Genomic DNA, 18,652 nt, shown 5'->3' with positions numbered 1-18,652 from the left:
CTTTTTTTATTTTTTATTTTTGCCTTTTCTAGGGCCGCTCCTGCGGCATATGGAGGTTCCCAGGCTAGGGGTCGAATCGGAGCTACAGCTGCCAGCCTACGCCAGAGCCACAGCAACGCAGGATCCGAGCCGCGTCTGCGACCTACACCACAGCTCACGGCAACGCCAGATCGTTAACCCAATGAGCAAGGGCAGGGATCGAACCCGCAACCTCATGGTTCCTAGTCGGATTCGTTAACCACTGCGCCATGACGGGAACTCCTTGGAGGTGCTTTATTAACGTACATACTCCCACTTATTTCCTAGATATCGCATCACAATCGGCAATAAAACCTGTGTGTTTGAGAAGGAAAATGACCCTTCAGTAATGCGCTCACCTTCTGCTGGGAAGTTAATCCAGTACATTGTGGAGGATGGAGGTCATGTGTTTGCTGGCCAGTGCTACGCTGAGATCGAGGTCAGGGTGATAATTGGGCCTCCAGGTCATGGGAGGGAAGGTAGGAAAAGGGTTGACAGGGACAGACTAGGACTCAAGAGTAAAGAAAGAAAGTGAAAACTAGAAAGGAAAGAGTATGAGTTGGTTTAATGGGGGTTATGAATGTTAAGATTTTAAAAACAAAAAGCTCATAGTTTTTCTTTGACAGATGAAACAACTCTAGCTCTAAAAATAGGTACGCGGCATCAGCAGTATCTTCTGTGCAAGTGTTGGTTTTACAGAAGAAAGATGATAGGTAGAATGGGGCCACTAATACACAAGTAATGAAATAGAAATTCTGAGAGAGCCAAGCAGAATGCAGTCCTGGGAAGTCACTCTGTAATAGAACAGATGAAGAAGAGCAAGGAACAGTGTTTAAAGGTGAAAGAATAGCATGTACAAAGAAGCAGAACCAAGAGTACAGTATATTTAGGGAACTGCAAGTACATGTTGATATTGCTTGAGGACAGACTGAGGTTTAGTGAGAAATGGCAAGCAGAGATGCTAAATGATTAATCAGAAATTGCGATCATGAAGGACCTTATAAGACATACTAAGAAGTTTAGACTCTTGAAGGCAGGTGGGGAGGCATTGAAGGATTTTCCATGTAAATGTGTTATAAGATTGAGGCTCTAGAGTGATTGCTTTTAGTGCAGGTGCATAGACAGTAGGGAAATCTCTTGGGAGGTTTTTAAGTCCTCTAGGCCAGAAATGATGAGGGCCTAAACCATGGAGAGGGTACGGAAGGACGATTTTTGAGGGAAGTTGAAAAGATGTACTTGGCTGTGCTTGGTGACTGGTAGCTAAAGGCAAAAAAGGGAGTAAAGAATGATCCTCAGGTTTTAGTCTGGTTATCGCAGGTAGAGTTAGCACCTAGATCCACAGGTATGAGGAGGATACATTGTTCCTCTCTTCTAAGTACCAAACAAGTAAAAACAGAGGTGGATTTGAACATGAGACACGGGAGATGGCAGGAGCTGTCATTTATCCCTATAGCTAGCTAGGTCCTGAGAGATTTAAAAATTTTTCATTATAGGTGATGAAGATGGTAATGACCTTAACAGCTGCAGAGTCTGGCTGTATCCATTATGTCAAGCGGCCCGGAGCAGCTCTTGACCCTGGCTGTGTCATAGCCAAAATGCAGTTGGACAACCCCAGCAAGGTCCAGCAGGTGAGGAGGGAGATACTTTTCCTGTTGCTCTCCAAGCACGGATTACATGGTAGAGGTAGTTTGGAGAGGCAAGAGATTTCAATGCTTGGTTTTCCAGTTTTTCCCTAAGCTTTTTACCCCTGACTTTGTGCCTTATGTTTGTGCCTTTGGCATCACGGAACTAGAGTTTGCAAGAGTTACTGCGATAGTGAGATTCTGTGATTCTTCCATTGGCTTTTCTCCTTGTAGCTGCATGTGGTGAAGGGAAGTCCTGATTTTGCACGAGGAATCTAAGTTGTAATGGTGTGTTTGTACCCTGAATAGAAGGTAGTGGATGACTTGATCTCTCGTTGGGGTTGACAGGCTGAGCTTCACACAGGCAGTCTGCCGCAGATCCAGAGCACAGCCCTCAGGGGCGAGAAGCTCCACCGAGTGTTCCACTACGTCCTGGATAATCTAGTCAATGTGATGAATGGATACTGCCTTCCAGATCCCTTCTTCAGCAGTAGGGTATGAATCCCTGTTCTTGAGGGAGGGAGGGAGGGGTATATGGAATAGGGGACCTGTTTTCCAGGATAGTTTAAAAGTCACAGAGGGATTTGTTTTAGAGGGAGGGAAGAAAAGCTCTTTGTTTGATCTTGAACTCTTTCACCTTTGGGATTCGAAGTCTTTAAATCCTTGCTTCTTATCTGTGTCACTGATTTCACATTTAATTGGGATTTAAACCAGAGAACGAGGGCCATGTGCATGTTTATATTACAATTTCGAAGTAAGATTCTGCAGATTTGGTTCCCAACCACTGCAATATAGCACATATTACAAGAAAGCAAGTCACACAGATTTTTTTGGTTTCCCAGTGCATAGAAAAGCTGTGTTTACAGTATACTGTAGTCTATTAAGTGTCCCATAGCATTATGTCTAAAAAAGCATGTCATCTTAATTTAAAAATGCTTTTTTGCGAAAGAATGCTAACCATTATCTGAGCCTTCAATGAGTCAGACATTTTTGCTGGTGTAGGGTTTGAAATATTGCAGGAACTACCAAAATGTGACACAGAGACATGAAGTGAGCACATGCTATTGGAAAAATGGTGCCAGTAGACTTGTTTGACATACGGTTTTTACCAATCAAAATCTTCAATTTGTAAGAAAATGCACTGTTTGCAACGTGCAGTAAAGCAGTGCACAAGACAGCACAATATGCCTGTGCTATGTGGCACTGCATTTAGACGTCTCATTTTGTTGGGGGGATTGTGTTCATTTTGTCTGGATCCTATTTTATTATTTCCTCCTCCTCAGGTAAAAGACTGGGTTGAACGGTTGATGAAGACCCTCAGAGATCCCTCCTTGCCTCTCCTAGAATTGCAAGATATCATGACCAGTGTTTCTGGCAGAATCCCCCCCAACGTGGAGAAGTCTATCAAGAAGGAAATGGCTCAATATGCGAGCAACATCACATCAGTCCTCTGTCAGTTTCCCAGCCAGCAGGTATTTATAGAGTGACACGTCGGTTTCTACGGGCTGCCCACGCTAGCTTTCACATCGTGGGATTCCTTCCTGTTTGGATCCTCCTTACTGCCTGGATGTTGTGCTTTTGAAGTTTTAAGCATTGGGCCCTTTATGAAACTATCTCACGATCCAAGCCCAATAATGAACATACCGTATGTGAAATGTTAAGTTATCTGTGGTTATGAGAAAAGCATATTGGGGCATGTACCCCATACGGCTTTGTTCTTGGGGGTTGGGTGTGTGCCCTAATTAGAGGTATTTTTGTGAATTTAAAATACACAGATGGGAAGTTCCCTTTGTGGCTCAGTGGTAACGAACCCTACTAGTATCCACGAATACGTGGGTTCGATCCCTGGCCTCGCTCAGTGGGTTAAGCATCTGGCGTTGCCGTGAACTGTGGTATAGCTTGCAGATGCGGCTTGGATCTAGTATTGCTGTGGCTGTGGTGTAGGCTGACAGCTGTAGCTCCGATTTGACCCCTAGCTTGGGAACCTCCACATGCCACAGGTGTGTGTGGCCCTAAGGGAAAAAAAAGTAGACAGAGGGAGTTCCTGCCACGGCCCAGGGGGTTAAGAATCTGACTGCAGGAGTTCCCATTGTGGCGCAGTGGTTAACGAATCTGACTAGGAACCATGAAGTTGCAGGTTCAATCCCTGGCCTTGCTCAGTGGGTTAAGGATCTGGCGTTGCCGTGAGGTTGCAGGCTCGGCTTGGATCCCATGTTGCTGTGGCTCTGGTGTAGGCCGGCAGCTGCAGCTCCGATTCGACCCCTAGCCTGGGAACCTCCATATGCTGCAGGAGCGGCCCTAGAAAAGGCAAAAATAAAAAATAAAAAATAAAAGAATCTGACTGCAGTGGCTCAGGTTGCTGTGGAGGTACAGGTTTGATCCCTAGCCTGGAGTAGGGTTTCTGAAGCTATGGCGTAGGTTGCAGCTGTGGCTTGGATTCAATCCCTGGCCCAGGAACTTCCATATGCTGTGGGTGTGGCCATACACACACAAAAAATAGACATATATTTGTAGTTCTGTTATCAGAGACTTCCTTACTACTTCAGCAGCCTGAGTTTTACCCTTTACCTATAATCCAAATTTACATGTAGGGATAGAGCCAGACAAGTGGGGAATTAAAGTTGGACCTTGACCCTAAGTATATCTTGCTTGTCAGGGCCTCTGGTAAAGATGGTAGTTTTTGTTATGCACTCATTAGTTCATCTGGGAATGGGTGAAGAGAAATAAAACTTGCTTTCTTATTTAACATGAATGAGCCCCTAAACTATGCCCAGTAACTTTTCAGCTGCTCTCAACATGTGAGAGATAGAAATTGTCATGTTACAATTAAGAAGATTCGTAGGAGTTCCCTGGTAGCCTAACAGTTAGGGATCCAGCATTGTCACTGTTGTGGCACAGGTTGAATCCCTGGCCTGGGAATTTCCACGTGCTTCAGGCCTGGCCCAAAACAAAAAACAAAGATTGCTGGTGTTGATACTGTGCAGGCTAATGTTCTGAGTCCCTCTGTTGGGTTGGGCTTCATTTTTTTCCCCTTCTTATACTTTAGATTGCCAACATTCTAGATAGCCATGCAGCTACGTTGAACCGGAAATCTGAACGGGAAGTCTTCTTCATGAACACTCAGAGCATTGTCCAGCTGGTGCAGAGGTAGTTACACACAACTCAATTCCCAGACCTGCCCCCTGCCCTGTATCCTCCTTTCTTCTCAGTAGTCACAAGGAGGTTTACCTCAGGTTTGAGGCAGAGAAGTGAGAAAGCACCTCATATCTTAGAAAATACCTTATGTCTACGAAAAATCTTAGAATTGTGAGCTCTCATTCTCAGTGTTTCTGAAGACTTCTTTCTACTCTGCATCTTTCAGTTATTAAGATAATAATACATAATATTAGTAAGGCACAGAAATCTCATTGTTTTCTTTTTCCTTGCAATTTTGATGAAACTCTTACTTTTCCTTCTGGCACTGGGCCCAGTATGACATGTATTCTTCTTAGCTTTTGGAGCCAACTATTGGACTAAAGGGATCGTCACAGGACCTTTTCAACTTTACAATACTCATAAATTTTTCAGATACCCCTTAGCCATTTCCAGGGTGTGGTAATCATTTCTACGTAGCAAATGGGAATTGAAGCAGGGTGTTGCTAGGTTGGGTTATCACGTGGGGTTTTTGGTGTTACTGTTCTCCCTTTTTTTCTTCTATTCCTTTATAAGAAAAAAAAAAAAATCTTTGTCTAGGCAGATTTCTTTCTGGCTTGAATTTACATTAACCCGGTTAGTTGATTCTAGGCTGGCTCCTGTCCTGTCACATACTCAGAGGGAAAAAAATTCAGTAGAACGTCTAGAAAGTAAATCTGGGCTCTGGGTGTATTATTTAATAGTCTGTTATTTAACATTGTTAGCCTGTCGGGTGTTTCACTGGCGACGTCTTCCATCTGCCCAGGTACCGAAGCGGCATCCGAGGCCACATGAAGGCTGTGGTGATGGATCTGCTGCGGCAATACCTGCGAGTGGAGACACAGTTCCAGAACGGTAAGCTCCCTCCTGAGGACTCTGTGTCCTAGAAGGTTTCCCTTGAGGACTGGGTGACAGCTGAGCCTGTTCACCCTGTCACTAACACTTGATATTAACAAGCTTTCCTCCTTTCCCCAGTCCCTCAAAAACTAAACCTCTATATCCCATTAGCACCAAAGAAAGAACAACAACAAAACACAGCTTGGTGAGATTGTGAATCTAGTACGCTTCCGGGAAAGAGCTGAGATCATTTTTCTAGTCGAGATCAGCACTCCCCGTTGGCGTCTTGACCTTGCCCAGTGAGAGTTGGTTGAGTCATGACCGGGCTGAAATTGAGAAACCCTATCTAAAGAGCCTCCCTCTCAGCAGCTAATCCACAGATTGAACCACAAGCATTTGAAAAAGGCTCAGATTTTCCAGTGCTTTTCGCTATATCATTTAAGGTGGAATTTATCCCTGGCTTTCTCTGTAGAGCTTTGCTAAATGATGTTCCATGTCCCTAACTGTGAAACACCCTGGCTAAGATCTCAAAGCTACATGCTGCCGATACTGCTTTCTGCCACAAGGTGGCAGTGCAACACCACAGAACTTGAAAGATCACCTGATACTTTCTTTTATCTGTTTTACTCCCTTTTCCATCCTTAAAGAATGATGACAAGCAGGAATAATCAAGTAAATCTTGCAAACTGAATCCAGCAGCGTGTAAAATAGTACATCGCGACCAAATTGGCTTTATCCCACTAGTACAAGCCTGATTAATATTTGAAAAACCAATTAATGTCATTTATTATGTAATAGACTAAAATAGGAAAAAACATGGTCATCAGCTTAAGATATGCATAAAAACAGCCTTTGACAAAATTCAGTATCCATTAATGATAAAATCTTGACCAAGAATGAGATCAAACGTTTTATCATGAAAAGTTCCCCCACAAAATATCTATAGGATACATCATATATAGTGGAAAAATGTTGAAAGCATTCTGTTTAAGATTAGGAATAAGACAGAGACACCTGCTATCATTACTGCTATTCAGCATCATACTGGATATCCTAGCCATGAAGTAAGACAAGAAAGAGAATGAAAAGGTGTAAGGATTGAAGAGGAGTGAGGAAATAAATATGCCACTATTAGATATGATATGAGGTCCAACTGGAAAGCCTCAGCGAATCTACCTATTATTAGAATTATTGAAAATCTAACAAAGTTGTTGTTTACAAAAGTCAGTATACAAAATTCAAATTTTATAGTGGAACAGTCATTTCAAAAAGCAGTTTAGGAAAGCATTCCATTTAAATGGCAACCCTTGGAGTTCCTGCTGTGGTGCAATAGGATCGGCAGCATCTCTGCAACACCAGGACGTAGATTTGATCCACTGCTAGCACAGTGGGTTTAGGATCCAGTGTTGCCATAACTGCAGCTCAGATCTGATCCCTAGACAGGGAACTCCATGTGCCATGGGGCAGCCAAATAAAAAATAAAAAATAAGGAGTTCCATTGTGGCGCAGTGGAAATGAACCCAGCTAGTATCCGTGAGGATGTAGGTTCAATATCTGCCCTTGCTCAGTGGGTCAGGGATCCTGCGTTGCCATGAGCTGTGGTGTAGGTCGAAGACACAGCTCAGACCCTGAGTTGCTGTGGGTGTGGCCTAGGCTAGCAGCTGTAGCTCTCATTCTACCTCTAGCTGGGGAACTTCCATATGCCGCAAGTGTAGCCCTCAAAAGCAAAAAAAAAAAAAAAAAAAAAAAAAAAAAGCAACCTGATATGTGAAATTCTAAGGAATAAGTCTAACAAAAAATTTGCAACTTCTTTTGGAGAAAATTATAATCAGTAAAAATAATTAGGAAGTTATAAATAAGTATCATGGCCTTGAGTTGGAACACATGCTTGCAAAGTGTTGATTGTCCCTGAATTCATCTATAGATTCATTGACATTCCAATAAAAATCTTACTAGTGTGTTTTTGTGCAATTTGTCAAGCTAATTCTATAATTTACATAAAAGAAAGGCAACCAACATTCTTCTAAAGACATGTCCTGTGAAGGTATTTATCCAGTTAAATATGAACATTTAACATAAAACCATAATAATGAAAGATTGTGGTATTGGACAGATTAATAGGACAATGGAACTCTGAATCTGTTAACCTTGAAGTTGATCCATGCATATATGAAAAAAACTTACTCTGAGACAGAGCAGGTTATCGTAGATCATGAGGAAAGGATAAATAATCCATTGTCCCAGTATCATTTATTGAAACTGGGACAATGGATTATTCACTTGCCAAAAAAAAAAAAAGAATGAATGAAAAAGATCCCTCCTTTGGCCATACACAAAAATTAATTCTGGATGAGTTGAAAACTTAACTAAAAATATATTACAGGGGAATTCCCGTCGTGGCGCAGTGGTTAACGAATCCGACTAGGAACCATGAGGTTGCGGGTTCGGTCCCTGCCCTTGCTCAGTGGGTTAACGGTCCGGCGTTGCCGTGAGCTGTGGTGTAGGTTGCAGACACGGCTCGGATCCTGCGTTGCTGTGGCTCTGGCGTAGGCTGGCGGCCACAGCTCCGATTCGACCCCTAGCCTGGGAACCTCCATATGCCGCAGGAGCGGCCCAAGAAATAGCAAAAAAAAAAAAAAAAGACAAAAGACAAAAAAAAAGACAAAATATATTACAAAGGCAAGGTTATTAAGTATTTGTCATATAAGTCACAGCATGTACAAATTATAAAGGAAAAGTTTGAGTAACTAGACCCTACTTAAGAACTTCTGTTCATGAAAAGATACATGAAGAGACTGAAAATAGAAGCCACAAAGTGGAAGAAGACATTTACAAAAACATAACAAATAACAAAAGATTCGTAGCTAAAATCGATAGAGAACTGTATAGAGAACTTGGATGAACCAAGGTGCACACAGTGAACAAGAGGATGACTCTCAGAAACATAACCATGAGGGGAAGAAAGAAGTCACTGATTCCGTTGCTACCGAGTTGAAAACAGGAAAATGAAACTATATTTGTGATAAATGGAAAGAAAAACAAAAGAAAATGCAGCTTGGTGGGTTGTTTTTGAGGAGGAACACTTAGGGTTCTTCAAAGACACTAAAAATGTTCTGTTAAGGTAGATGGTCCTTCCATGAGTGTTTCATTCTTCTTTTCGTCTATTTCACAATAAAAAGTTTTTAAAAAGAGGCACTTGGTATCATGATTTTATTTCTGCTTAGTGTCTCTGCTGCCTCTCCCCTGGGTAAATATTCTTTTTTTTTTTCTTTTTAGGGCTGTACCTGCAGCACATGGGAGTCCCTGGGCTAGGGGTCAAATTGGAGCTGCAGCTGCTGGCCTACACCACAGCCATAGCAATGTGGGATCTGAGCCACATCTGTGACCTACGCCGCAGCTCACGGCAACACCAGATACTTAACCCACTGAGTGAGGCCAGGGATCCAATCCACATCCTCATGGATACTAGTCGGGTTCTTAACCCGCTGAGCCACAACTGGAATTCTTAAATATTCTTTTTATTTCCCCTGGAATTATGATTTCTGTTACCAAGATATATTTCTCTTGTCACTTCAGAGCCAAGTCTTGGTAGGAGAAATATGAATTTATATAGGACAGCCTTTTAAACTGCTTGCATTTTTTTTTTTCCCTCAGTGAGTCTTTTGTGACCCCAAACATTGTGGTCCACTGTTTTTCAAACATATTTAACTTCATTTAGGGGGAAAAAAAAATCTTACCTCAATCTCTAATATTTAAAACAGACAAAAGCAGAGTTGCTTTGGTGAGTGGTACTCAGTGTTGTAGGAATCCGTGATAAGGTAGTTTGAACACCACCATTCTGGTTTATAATTTGACAGGGAGTCTGAACCAAGGTGATAATCCTTTAGCGTTTGCATGATTTCATAAAATTCTGACCCTTGAGACTATTCAAACACTAATTCTCCTTTACTCGGAAACTTACTTCACAGGTAAGCTGTTTTCTGAAGAACTGAATCATATCCCATGGTAGATATCACTGCAGTACACCTGAAGCTTATGCTTCTGTTGCAAAACATAGCTCTGCTAGCCAGAACTAACCTGCCCCTGGGGGCCTTATGCAAGGCCAGGGAAAAGATATGTAACTGCACTCTCCCTATAGACCTTTTGACTTAATGCAAAGCTCTCCTTGATCCATGCCTTAGTTTGGATTTGGACTTTCTAGGCATTGCTTAGCTGTTTCGCCGACTCACAGGGGAAAATGTTGATGCCAGCGGTAGCATCCATCCTTCTTGTGGATATTGAGAAGTTTGTGTGTTTTATTTTATTTATTTATTTACTTGCTTTTCAGGGCCACATGTGCAGAGGTTCCCAGGTCAGGGGCAAATCAGAGTTACAGCCTATATGCCACAGCCACAGCCACACCAGATCCAGGCTGCATCTGCGACCTATACCTTAGCTCGTAGCAACGCCAGATCCTTAACCCACTGAGCAAAGCCAGGGATTGAACCTGCATCCTCATGGACACTAGTTGGACTAGTTGGGCTTGTTACCACTGAGCCATAACGGGGACGCCTGTGTGTTTATTTTTGAGCTAAAGGTGTTCCTCCTATTTAGAATGAAACACTTCCAGCCGGGCACATGTTGAACCAGAAGCTCTAGCTGGGGTAGATGTTTAAGATCGTTGGGTTAGTAGTATTGACATTCTTTTTAAGCAGCTGAACCCTCTCTTCTAAGGAAATCATTCCAGGAAGCTGAATAAGAGAGTTTAGAGTAAGGGTAGGGGGTTGGGGTTATCCTCAACAGCTCAGTCTCTAAGATACACCCTTCCCCCTCCTCTCAGATTTTTTTTTTTTTTTTGTAATGAAAATAAGGTTTAGTGAGGTAAAGTGATTTGTCCAGGAGCACACTGTAAATTGGGCTTTGAGCCCAGGTCCTATACCAGACTGCCAGACTCCTAACCTGGTATTGCTAGACCACACTGCCAGTTCTATACAAGTCATCTGAGAAGATTCTCAAGATAAGTTCTCACTGCTTATCAGGTGAATTATAGATATTAAAAAACACAGGAAGGAGTTCCTGTTGTGGTGCAGCGGAAACAAATCCGACTAGGAACCATGAGGTTGCGGGTTCAATCCCTGGCCTTGCTCGGTGGGTTATGGATCTGGCATTACCGTGAGCTGTGGTGTAGGTCACCAACATGGCTCAGATCCTGTGTGGCTGTGGCTCTGGTGTAGGCCAGCAGCAACTGCTCCAATTAGACCCCTAGCCTGAGAACCCCCATATGCTACAGGTGCAGCCCTAAAAAGACAAACAACAAAACAAAACAAAACAAAAAAAAAACCAAAGAACACAGGAAGTTCCCTGTGGTGCATCGGATTATGGATCTGGAATTGCTGCATCTGTGGCACAGGTTACAACTGCAGCGTGGATTTCACCCCTGACCTGGAACTTCCACATGCTGCAGGTACAGCCAAAAGAAATAAAGAACAAACAAACCAACCAAAACCAAAACAAACAAGTAGCATGTAAACGTGAACATTCCTACATGGGCGAGCACCAGTTCTTCTTGCTACTTGCAGGTCACTATGACAAATGCGTGTTTGCCCTTCGGGAGGAGAACAAGAGTGACATGAACACTGTCCTGAACTACATCTTCTCTCACGCTCAAGTCACCAAGAAGAATCTGCTGGTCACAATGCTTATCGTGAGTACCATTTCCCAGAACCTGCAAGGATGGTTGACGATAATGAAAAAAGCATTTCTCCTTCCAGTGGCTGTGGTCAGGAAAAGCTCCTGTCTTTTGTGATTGTGAGATGAGTGGGGTTTGGGCTGTGGATTAACATTTCCTCACATCTGTCTTTGTTCCTGACCTGAAGGAACCTGCTCCAGTCAGGAATGGATTGTTCTGCCAATTATGCATATAATCTTACAAGAGAACTCCGATCTCTTGACTCTACTTAGAGATGCCCTGCGCTTCCCCATTGCTGTTGTCGCTCATGACAGTAGCTGTGAAATTCAGTCTTATCTAGCCTGTGTTTCCATCATAACTCTTGTTCATTCCATGAATGTCAGCAGTGGCACTCAGATCCAAAACTTAAAAACAAAAAGCAACTGTTAGAAGTTGTGTAACGGTCCTCCTCCACCAAAGACATTTCAATTCATTCTGCATCTTCCTTGGTCCCTTTCTGTTTTATTCATGTGGTCGTCTAAGCTCAGATGCATTGGAAGCACATACATGATCTCATCTCCATAACCCCGTAATATGAGAATTAGTAGAAAGTAGGAATGAGAGGTGAGACTAGTTAACGTGAACAGGAATGATGTTCATTTGACCGGTGGGTAGAATTTTTGTGGACTTAAGGAATTTTAATGTTGATTTGTAAATTGTCCACTCCTGGCTTTTCCTGGTTAATTCTAGGAATCAGAGAACAATAGACGTGAACTTAGAGGCGCCCCCACCCCATGAGCAATTGATTGCCTTGCTGCGTGTTTGTCTTTTTTGGGAGACTGTGGTACCTTTTCACTCCCATGGTTTTCTTTCTTGTCCCTTTGTGGACTTGGCATTCTTGGTACCTTAATTCTATCATTTCTTCTTGAAGGAAAAAGAACTCCGATTCTTTTGTATACATCTTTTTATATAAATCCAATTCTTTTATATAAATCTTCACCGCTATTTTGTATTTCATGTTTCAGAATGAAGGGAAACTACCCACCTCACATCTCTGGTTAACATCAGGGCCACTCATTCAGTTATCTGCCTCACTGGCTAACTCCCGAGGAGGTAACGTTTTTTAGAACAGCCGCTTTTAAAAATATGTATTCAAACTGATAGAACCCTGTAAACCAGCTCTAATGGAAAAAATAAAAATCATTAAAAAAAACCCACATGTAATCACAGGGAGCATTCGTTACCTTTGCTGCCCTAGAATGGCTAGATGGTGGGGAAACCAGAAGTTTCATTTGAAAGGAAAACAAAAAAAAATATCAGTACACATGTAATATTTCAACTTCCGCAAGTGACAGATTTCAGCAACGAAGTGATATTATCTGTGGCAACCTGCTGATTTTCTTTTCTCAATCAAAAGAGGGAGGAAATATCTGAGCGATTAGATTTCTTTCCTTAAATTTTAATAAAAGAACTGCTCATTTTCATTTGGATAAAGCCAAGATTTCTCTGTCAGGAAAAGGTAATGATGAGGGTGTGGAAGGATCTGTCACTTTGGACCTAGAATGGGGTAGAATTTGCCCTTTTGGGAAACTAATTATGGTGAGTTTTCATTTTATTATGATTACCTTTTTAAGGACTTAACAGTTTCTCTGCACTAAAAATAGACCAAAGCCCAGAATCCTTGGAGCAGCAGAAGAGTAATGATCGTCCAAGACTGTCGCTGGGTTTCTTAAATTCTAATTTGTAAGATATAGGGGCTCGGCTCGCTCCTTTTGCGGAGTGATTGTAAGTAACGCTTGCCTTAAGAATCTCATTATTGGAACACGGAGCCATATTTCCTCTGAGAATTCTGGAGTAGCTTTGAGCCGGGGCTGTTCATTTCTCAAGTAATCACGCTGGTGTGATGGAGAGAGAAAATGGCAGCTGTTCGGAGCTCAGGCCTTCAATTTTCTTCAGAGTCCAGTCACTCAAGTGTGTAATTACACGGGGGGTGCTGCAGAGGCGTTGGGCCCTGTCAGAGAACTGGTTTGAGGCTTTGCTTTCTGCCTTTGCCAGTCAGGACAGGCAGAAGCCAATGGGACCCTGACTTGGCTGCTGTTCTTTTCTCCCCCCACCTTGTCATCCTGATTACTTCTTACCTGCTCGGGTAGCACCCAAACTTTCTTTCCAGGGCTGAGCTCTTTGGAGAAAAGAGCTGTTTGTGCTTGTTTGGGTTTGGATGAATAGGACAGGGAGCAGGATGGGGAGAGGTGGAGGGGAGGGGGAGGGGGAGAGGGAAGAAGGAGGGCTGGGGGAGGGAGGGGAGGAGGAGGAAGGCTGAAGATGTGAACCAGAAAGATGGATTTGTCCTTTTCTTTATTTTGGCATTTCACATTTATCTTTAAAAAGCAAAAGCAAACTTGGTAAGCATGTGTAGGCTTTTATATCATTAAGTTGCTTTGGAAATATCAGCTATTTTCACGTCATCTTAGAGATTTGGAAATCAAGACGTTAATTGCTATGGCTGAGCTGAGGGCCAGCTAGCAGTGATTTACAGAGCAGGGCTGAAAGCCGAAAACGTGCTCCTTTCTGATTCGCCTTCTTTGGCAACAGTCAGGTCCTTCCCCCACCAACACCTCCCCCACCCCCCGCCAACATCGGCTTGATGGGCGGTAGCTGGTGAAAGCCATTTTCATTGTTTGAAGGACTCTTTCTGTAGATCTTACCGCCCTTTATGGATTATCACCTGGACACGGTAGAGTCTGATTTTCCCCAGCTTGTGTTCTCAGCTGGTTCCCCTTTCTTTGCCTACCTTGGCTCCCCGATTGATGGTTATATGCCCAGCATTCCAATCTCAGCGTTCTAGAAGCAGGCCTGTTGGTGGTGTGCTTTGCTGAGCTAGATGATGATTTCTGGGGCTTTTGAAGTTGGAGGGAATCAAGAATATCAGGCTTCTGTGAATCAGTGTTGCAAGAAGGTGGGCTGCCCTGAGGCAGCCTCCCCTACCCCTGCCCCTGTGTTAGCATAACTGGTCTGGTGGTAACTTGCCTCATGGACTCTCTAGCAAATTTCTTCTAATCTTTCACTGTATCCGGAGAGCAGAATATCAAGTAAAAATGCCAGAGTCCTGCCAGGTTTTCTCCATTTGGAGGAACATCGTGCCACGTTGAAAACAAAGTAAGTTTTCTTTTTGAAAGCTCTTATTTCTTAATTTTATAGGAAAAAGCTTAGGACATTGTCTGTGTTTACTTAGAGATATTTAAGGGACTCTTTAGCCAAATTAAGCTGTTTTATACCGATAGAAAGTCTCAACATCTGGATGGCAAAGGACATATCCTATGACCACTTTGATTCTGAGTAGCCTTCCCCTCACTCACTTACATCTTATTTCCGGTATGGTGGGCAGGAACGTGATGTATGATCTGTACTTCCTTAGGAGTAATGCCATATGCCCATGAGCCTCTGCTTTGGTTTAGACAGGGATCATTTAAAATGCTGGTCAGTACCCTTCCTTCCTCCTCTCAACCTAACTGCAAATAATTTTGTCCAACCTTTAAATAAAGGAGGAAAGTCTTTCTCAGTAAACTTAGGTGTACTGAATCAGGGTGATTTCTTGTTAAATCTGTCCCACGACATCCTTGGAATGTCAAAAAGTCTAGCTGTGACTGGAAGAAGCTACCAGTTCATTTTTCATATTGGAATTAGTGCCTCACCCAGCGGAACAGCAGTTAATGTCTTGAGAACATTGCACATTCTTTTCACTATGAATTGCCTTGACATCTTAGGATGCTAAGATCAAGTTGGACTATATTGGGGTCTCCTGGCAGTCAGCTGCATAACTTTGGCTATGGTTTTGACACTTAAGCATGCTTGTTATAATTTCTGCCAGATCTGAACTCTTCCTTGTGGTTAGCCACCATCCAGGTTAGGAATGAAAACAAGAAGTAACTGTGCTACCAGTCTTAACCATTATTGAGTAATTTTCGCATTGGCCTGCAGATTTATGCACGTAATCCCCAAATCAGGAGGTAGGCTCATTAAGTGAACTTGCCTCTAATCATTGAGGAAACACAGGCTGCCATACAGTCCCATTTAATGTTACTGACACAGAATGTTCACCAGCTGCCTCATTGCCCAGAGGACATCTGTCTCTAGGCTAGAGGGCTATGAACTTCCTTTCGGATGTTTGTATCTTAGGGTGGGTGATCTGATGAACAGAATTGTCTTGCATGCCTGGTGGTTTCCTTTCAGGACCTGAACACTGTCCAGGTGAAGGACCGGAAAGGGTTGCCAAGGTTACTCTACACATAAATTTCCATTGCACATTTTTTTCTTTTTCTTTTTTTTTTTTTATCTTTTTAGGGCTGCACCTGAGGAATATGCAGGATCCCAGGCTAGGGGTTAAATCGGAACTGTAGCTGCCGGCCTATACCACAACCACAGCAACGCCAGATCTGAGCCTTGGGGTTTGTGACCTTCACCACAGCTCATGGCAATGCTGGATCCTTAACCCACTGAGCGAGGCCAGGGATCAAACCTGCATCCTCATGGATGCTAGTCAGATTTGTTTCTGTTGAGCCACGTCGGGAACTCCCCATTGCACATCTTTTTCTAAGTGCTAATGATGACAATGGAGAAAGTAATATTTGAATGGAAAATTTTCAAGTCAGGATAAATGAATGAAAGTAGTGGTTTGTTCCTACTGTGTGTGATATTTCACATCGCAGAAAGGTCTGGTTTGTATACTTTACCACAAGGAGTCCAGGAAGATTGTCAATTGGTGATCATGAGCAAGTAATTACTTCCTTATTATTTTTTCTAATCTTCATAGTTCACTTTTCTTACAGAACACAAGCATCTCCACCCACTTTCTCACTCCCTCTCATAGTGGAAAGATGATAGGAAAAAAAAATTTTTTTTAAGTAGTTGCATGTGTGTGTTTTGGTTAGCATGTGATCTGTAGTTAGGCAAGACGGTAATTTTTTTTTTTTTTTAGGGCCACAGGTGCGTCTTATGGAGGTTCCCAGGCTAGAGGTCAAATCAGAGCTACAGCTGCTGGCTTACGCCACAGCCACAGCAACGCCAGATCCAAGCCGCGTCTGCAACCTACAGCACAGCTCATGGCAATACTGGATCCTTAACCCACTGAGCAGGGCTCAAGCCCGCATTCATGGATACTAGTTGGGTTTGTTTCTGCTGAGCCACAACAGGAACTCCTGTAATTCCATTTTTATTTATTTATTTTAGTTTAATCTCAAAAGGTAAACCTGGATTTCCTTTCAAGGGAAACAAGTCCATATCACATGTGATATAGGTTGGGTAGGTGACTGGTGTTCTTAGTTTCTCATGTTGGACTTTGTCGTTAATGTTGAGACTTTAATCTGGCTATTTGCGGAGTAGCTGAGTTTTATTACCCAGGACATGTCTTAGGTTTTTGGATCTTTCAGCGGATCATTCTGATGATTGAAGTAAGTGCCTCAGAAAGGAGTATGTTTTCCCTGTTAGGAACATTAGGTAGAGAGGGATATAGGTAGGAAAAGCTTATCTTAGTTTCCCTCCCCACTGCTATCTATCTATTCTTTCCTTCTCAGTTGTTATAGTCTTGTTGCTGGTGATTTTATATATTCCCTTGAAATTCTCTTTTGCTCATTAGTTCTTAACTCAAGGTGAGACGGAGTTGCATTTTCTTCTTCCTCTTTGCTTTTGTGCCCTGGGATAGGAGGAGCAGGTCCTTCAGCCTGTGACTACATGCTCAATCAAACTCTGGGTTCATACTCACTTTAATAGCAGCCTTTTCTTCCCACTCAGATGAGTAGGTGAGTAGGTGCTGTTTTCACCTACTCCCCTTGTGCTGAGTAGGTGAAAACAGCACTTGTACCACCTTAACTATAAGTCCCATCATGTGGCTTACGACTCTGGACAGTTGGAACAGACCTCTGGTTGGCGGATTGGGGGATCTAGAAAGCATTTCTTTTTTTAAAATGTTGGCGAAGCCTTCTTTCCAGCATATTGGTGTTGGGTACTCCAAAACTGTTTACCCTTGAGATGTGGAATGTGGTAGGGATCGTAGAAAAAGCGTTTGGGGAAATGCATATCTGCCCCCAAAGCCAAAAGTCCCACGCTTCTGTTTGCATTGCTGTGATAAAAGGACTGCGAGGAGGATCCCTGGGATGGGGAAGGTTAAAGATGAAATGGAGATTCTTCAAGAAAAAAGGATGATAATCAAGGGAGGGCACAGATTAAAAGGCAGCAACGGGATTCCTTTGGGAATCTGGTTGTCTTTTGTGTCCTATTTGATAGTAGGGGTTGAGAGAATAAAAATCCACTGAAATGTAATGGCAATTATTTCAAACTCCAAGCAGAGGGAACTGTACCTAAATGTGTACATTTTAGGTGGGGCGGAATTAAGAACTACTATTACAGGAGCTTATGCTGTGGTGCAGTGATTTAAGAATCCAACTGCAGCTGCTTGGGTCACTGTGGAGGTGCAGGTCTGATCCCGGGCCCCGCACAGTAGGTTAGAGGATCTGGTGTTGCTATAGCTGCAGCACAGTTTGCAGGTGTGGTTCGGATTCACTCCCTGACCTGGGAACTTCCATATGACACAGGTGCAGCCGTAAAAACAACAACAACAAAAACCCTACTATTACAGATTAAAAAAACCTAATTACTAGGTTAACTATAAATTTCAAAAAGGACAGACATTAATAGATGAAAATTACATGGATGATGGCTGAATTTAGGGAATAAACTGATACTGCACTGGAGAAGAAATATTTTTCTCAAAATATGATAGATTTTTTGAAGATAAAGGACCCAATACTGAATTAAACTGGATTGTGTAGTAGGAGCTTGGTTCCTTCTAAGGATTAGCTGTGTTTAGATATCAAGGAATGATTCTTGGTACAAGAGAATAAATGATTTGAGGTATGCAATTATCAGAATATGAGATGGTGTATTTATTTAGCATGTGTTTATAAATGAATAATTTGTGCTTGTGTTTCTGCTTGGCACCCTCTTGGGATGCTGAACATTTGGTTTGTGGAATGAAAACCACCAATAGTGGTTCCTTCGCCTTATTCCCAAAAGTGGGACAGGGAACAGGAAGGCTTATATTCCCTATATTATTTAAAACGTTCTTAAAACTTTGAGACACCATCTGTTACTTCTTACTCAGAATCCCTTGATGCCTATTAATGGTCTCTGATGATTGCTTCTGCATGCTTATAGTGTTGATTTATAAAGAAATACACTAGGAATTTTTAATCTGAATACCTGAGGGGTTTGGGCTGCTCCTTGGCAGCAACTTCCCCTGGGATCTTCTTTACCACGCTGCTGAGGATAAAGGTAACAGGACATTTGCATTTTATTAATCCAG

General features: G+C 42.6%; 1 protein-coding gene across 41 annotated transcripts in view; it reads left to right on the top strand.

The window, feature by feature from the left end:
• Positions 1 to 18,652, top strand: part of ACACA (acetyl-CoA carboxylase alpha) — a 293,326-nt gene that overhangs the window by 139,801 nt on the left and 134,873 nt on the right. For all 41 annotated transcript variants that reach the window (XR_014820335.1, XR_014820333.1, XR_014820334.1 and 38 more), the window contains 7 exon segments: positions 307 to 457; positions 1,512 to 1,646; positions 1,989 to 2,135; positions 2,924 to 3,112; positions 4,687 to 4,787; positions 5,578 to 5,666; positions 11,207 to 11,331. Coding sequence is in view for 34 of the 41 variants with exons in the window: in XM_084982960.1 (XP_084839086.1) it covers positions 307 to 457; positions 1,512 to 1,646; positions 1,989 to 2,135; positions 2,924 to 3,112; positions 4,687 to 4,787; positions 5,578 to 5,666; positions 11,207 to 11,331 (937 nt within the window). In the remaining 7 variants the exon portion in view is untranslated.

Source organism: Sus scrofa, chromosome 12 (assembly GCF_054392235.1).
Source record: "Sus scrofa isolate SSC_HxYL_T2T_F1_AM1 chromosome 12, Sscrofa_HxYL_maternal_Yorkshire_Landrace_v2.0, whole genome shotgun sequence".
In the NCBI taxonomy this organism is placed as follows: Eukaryota; Metazoa; Chordata; class Mammalia; order Artiodactyla; family Suidae; genus Sus; species Sus scrofa.
The sequence above is the reverse complement of the archived record's forward strand: the minus strand, read 5'-3'. Positions and strand labels throughout refer to the sequence as shown.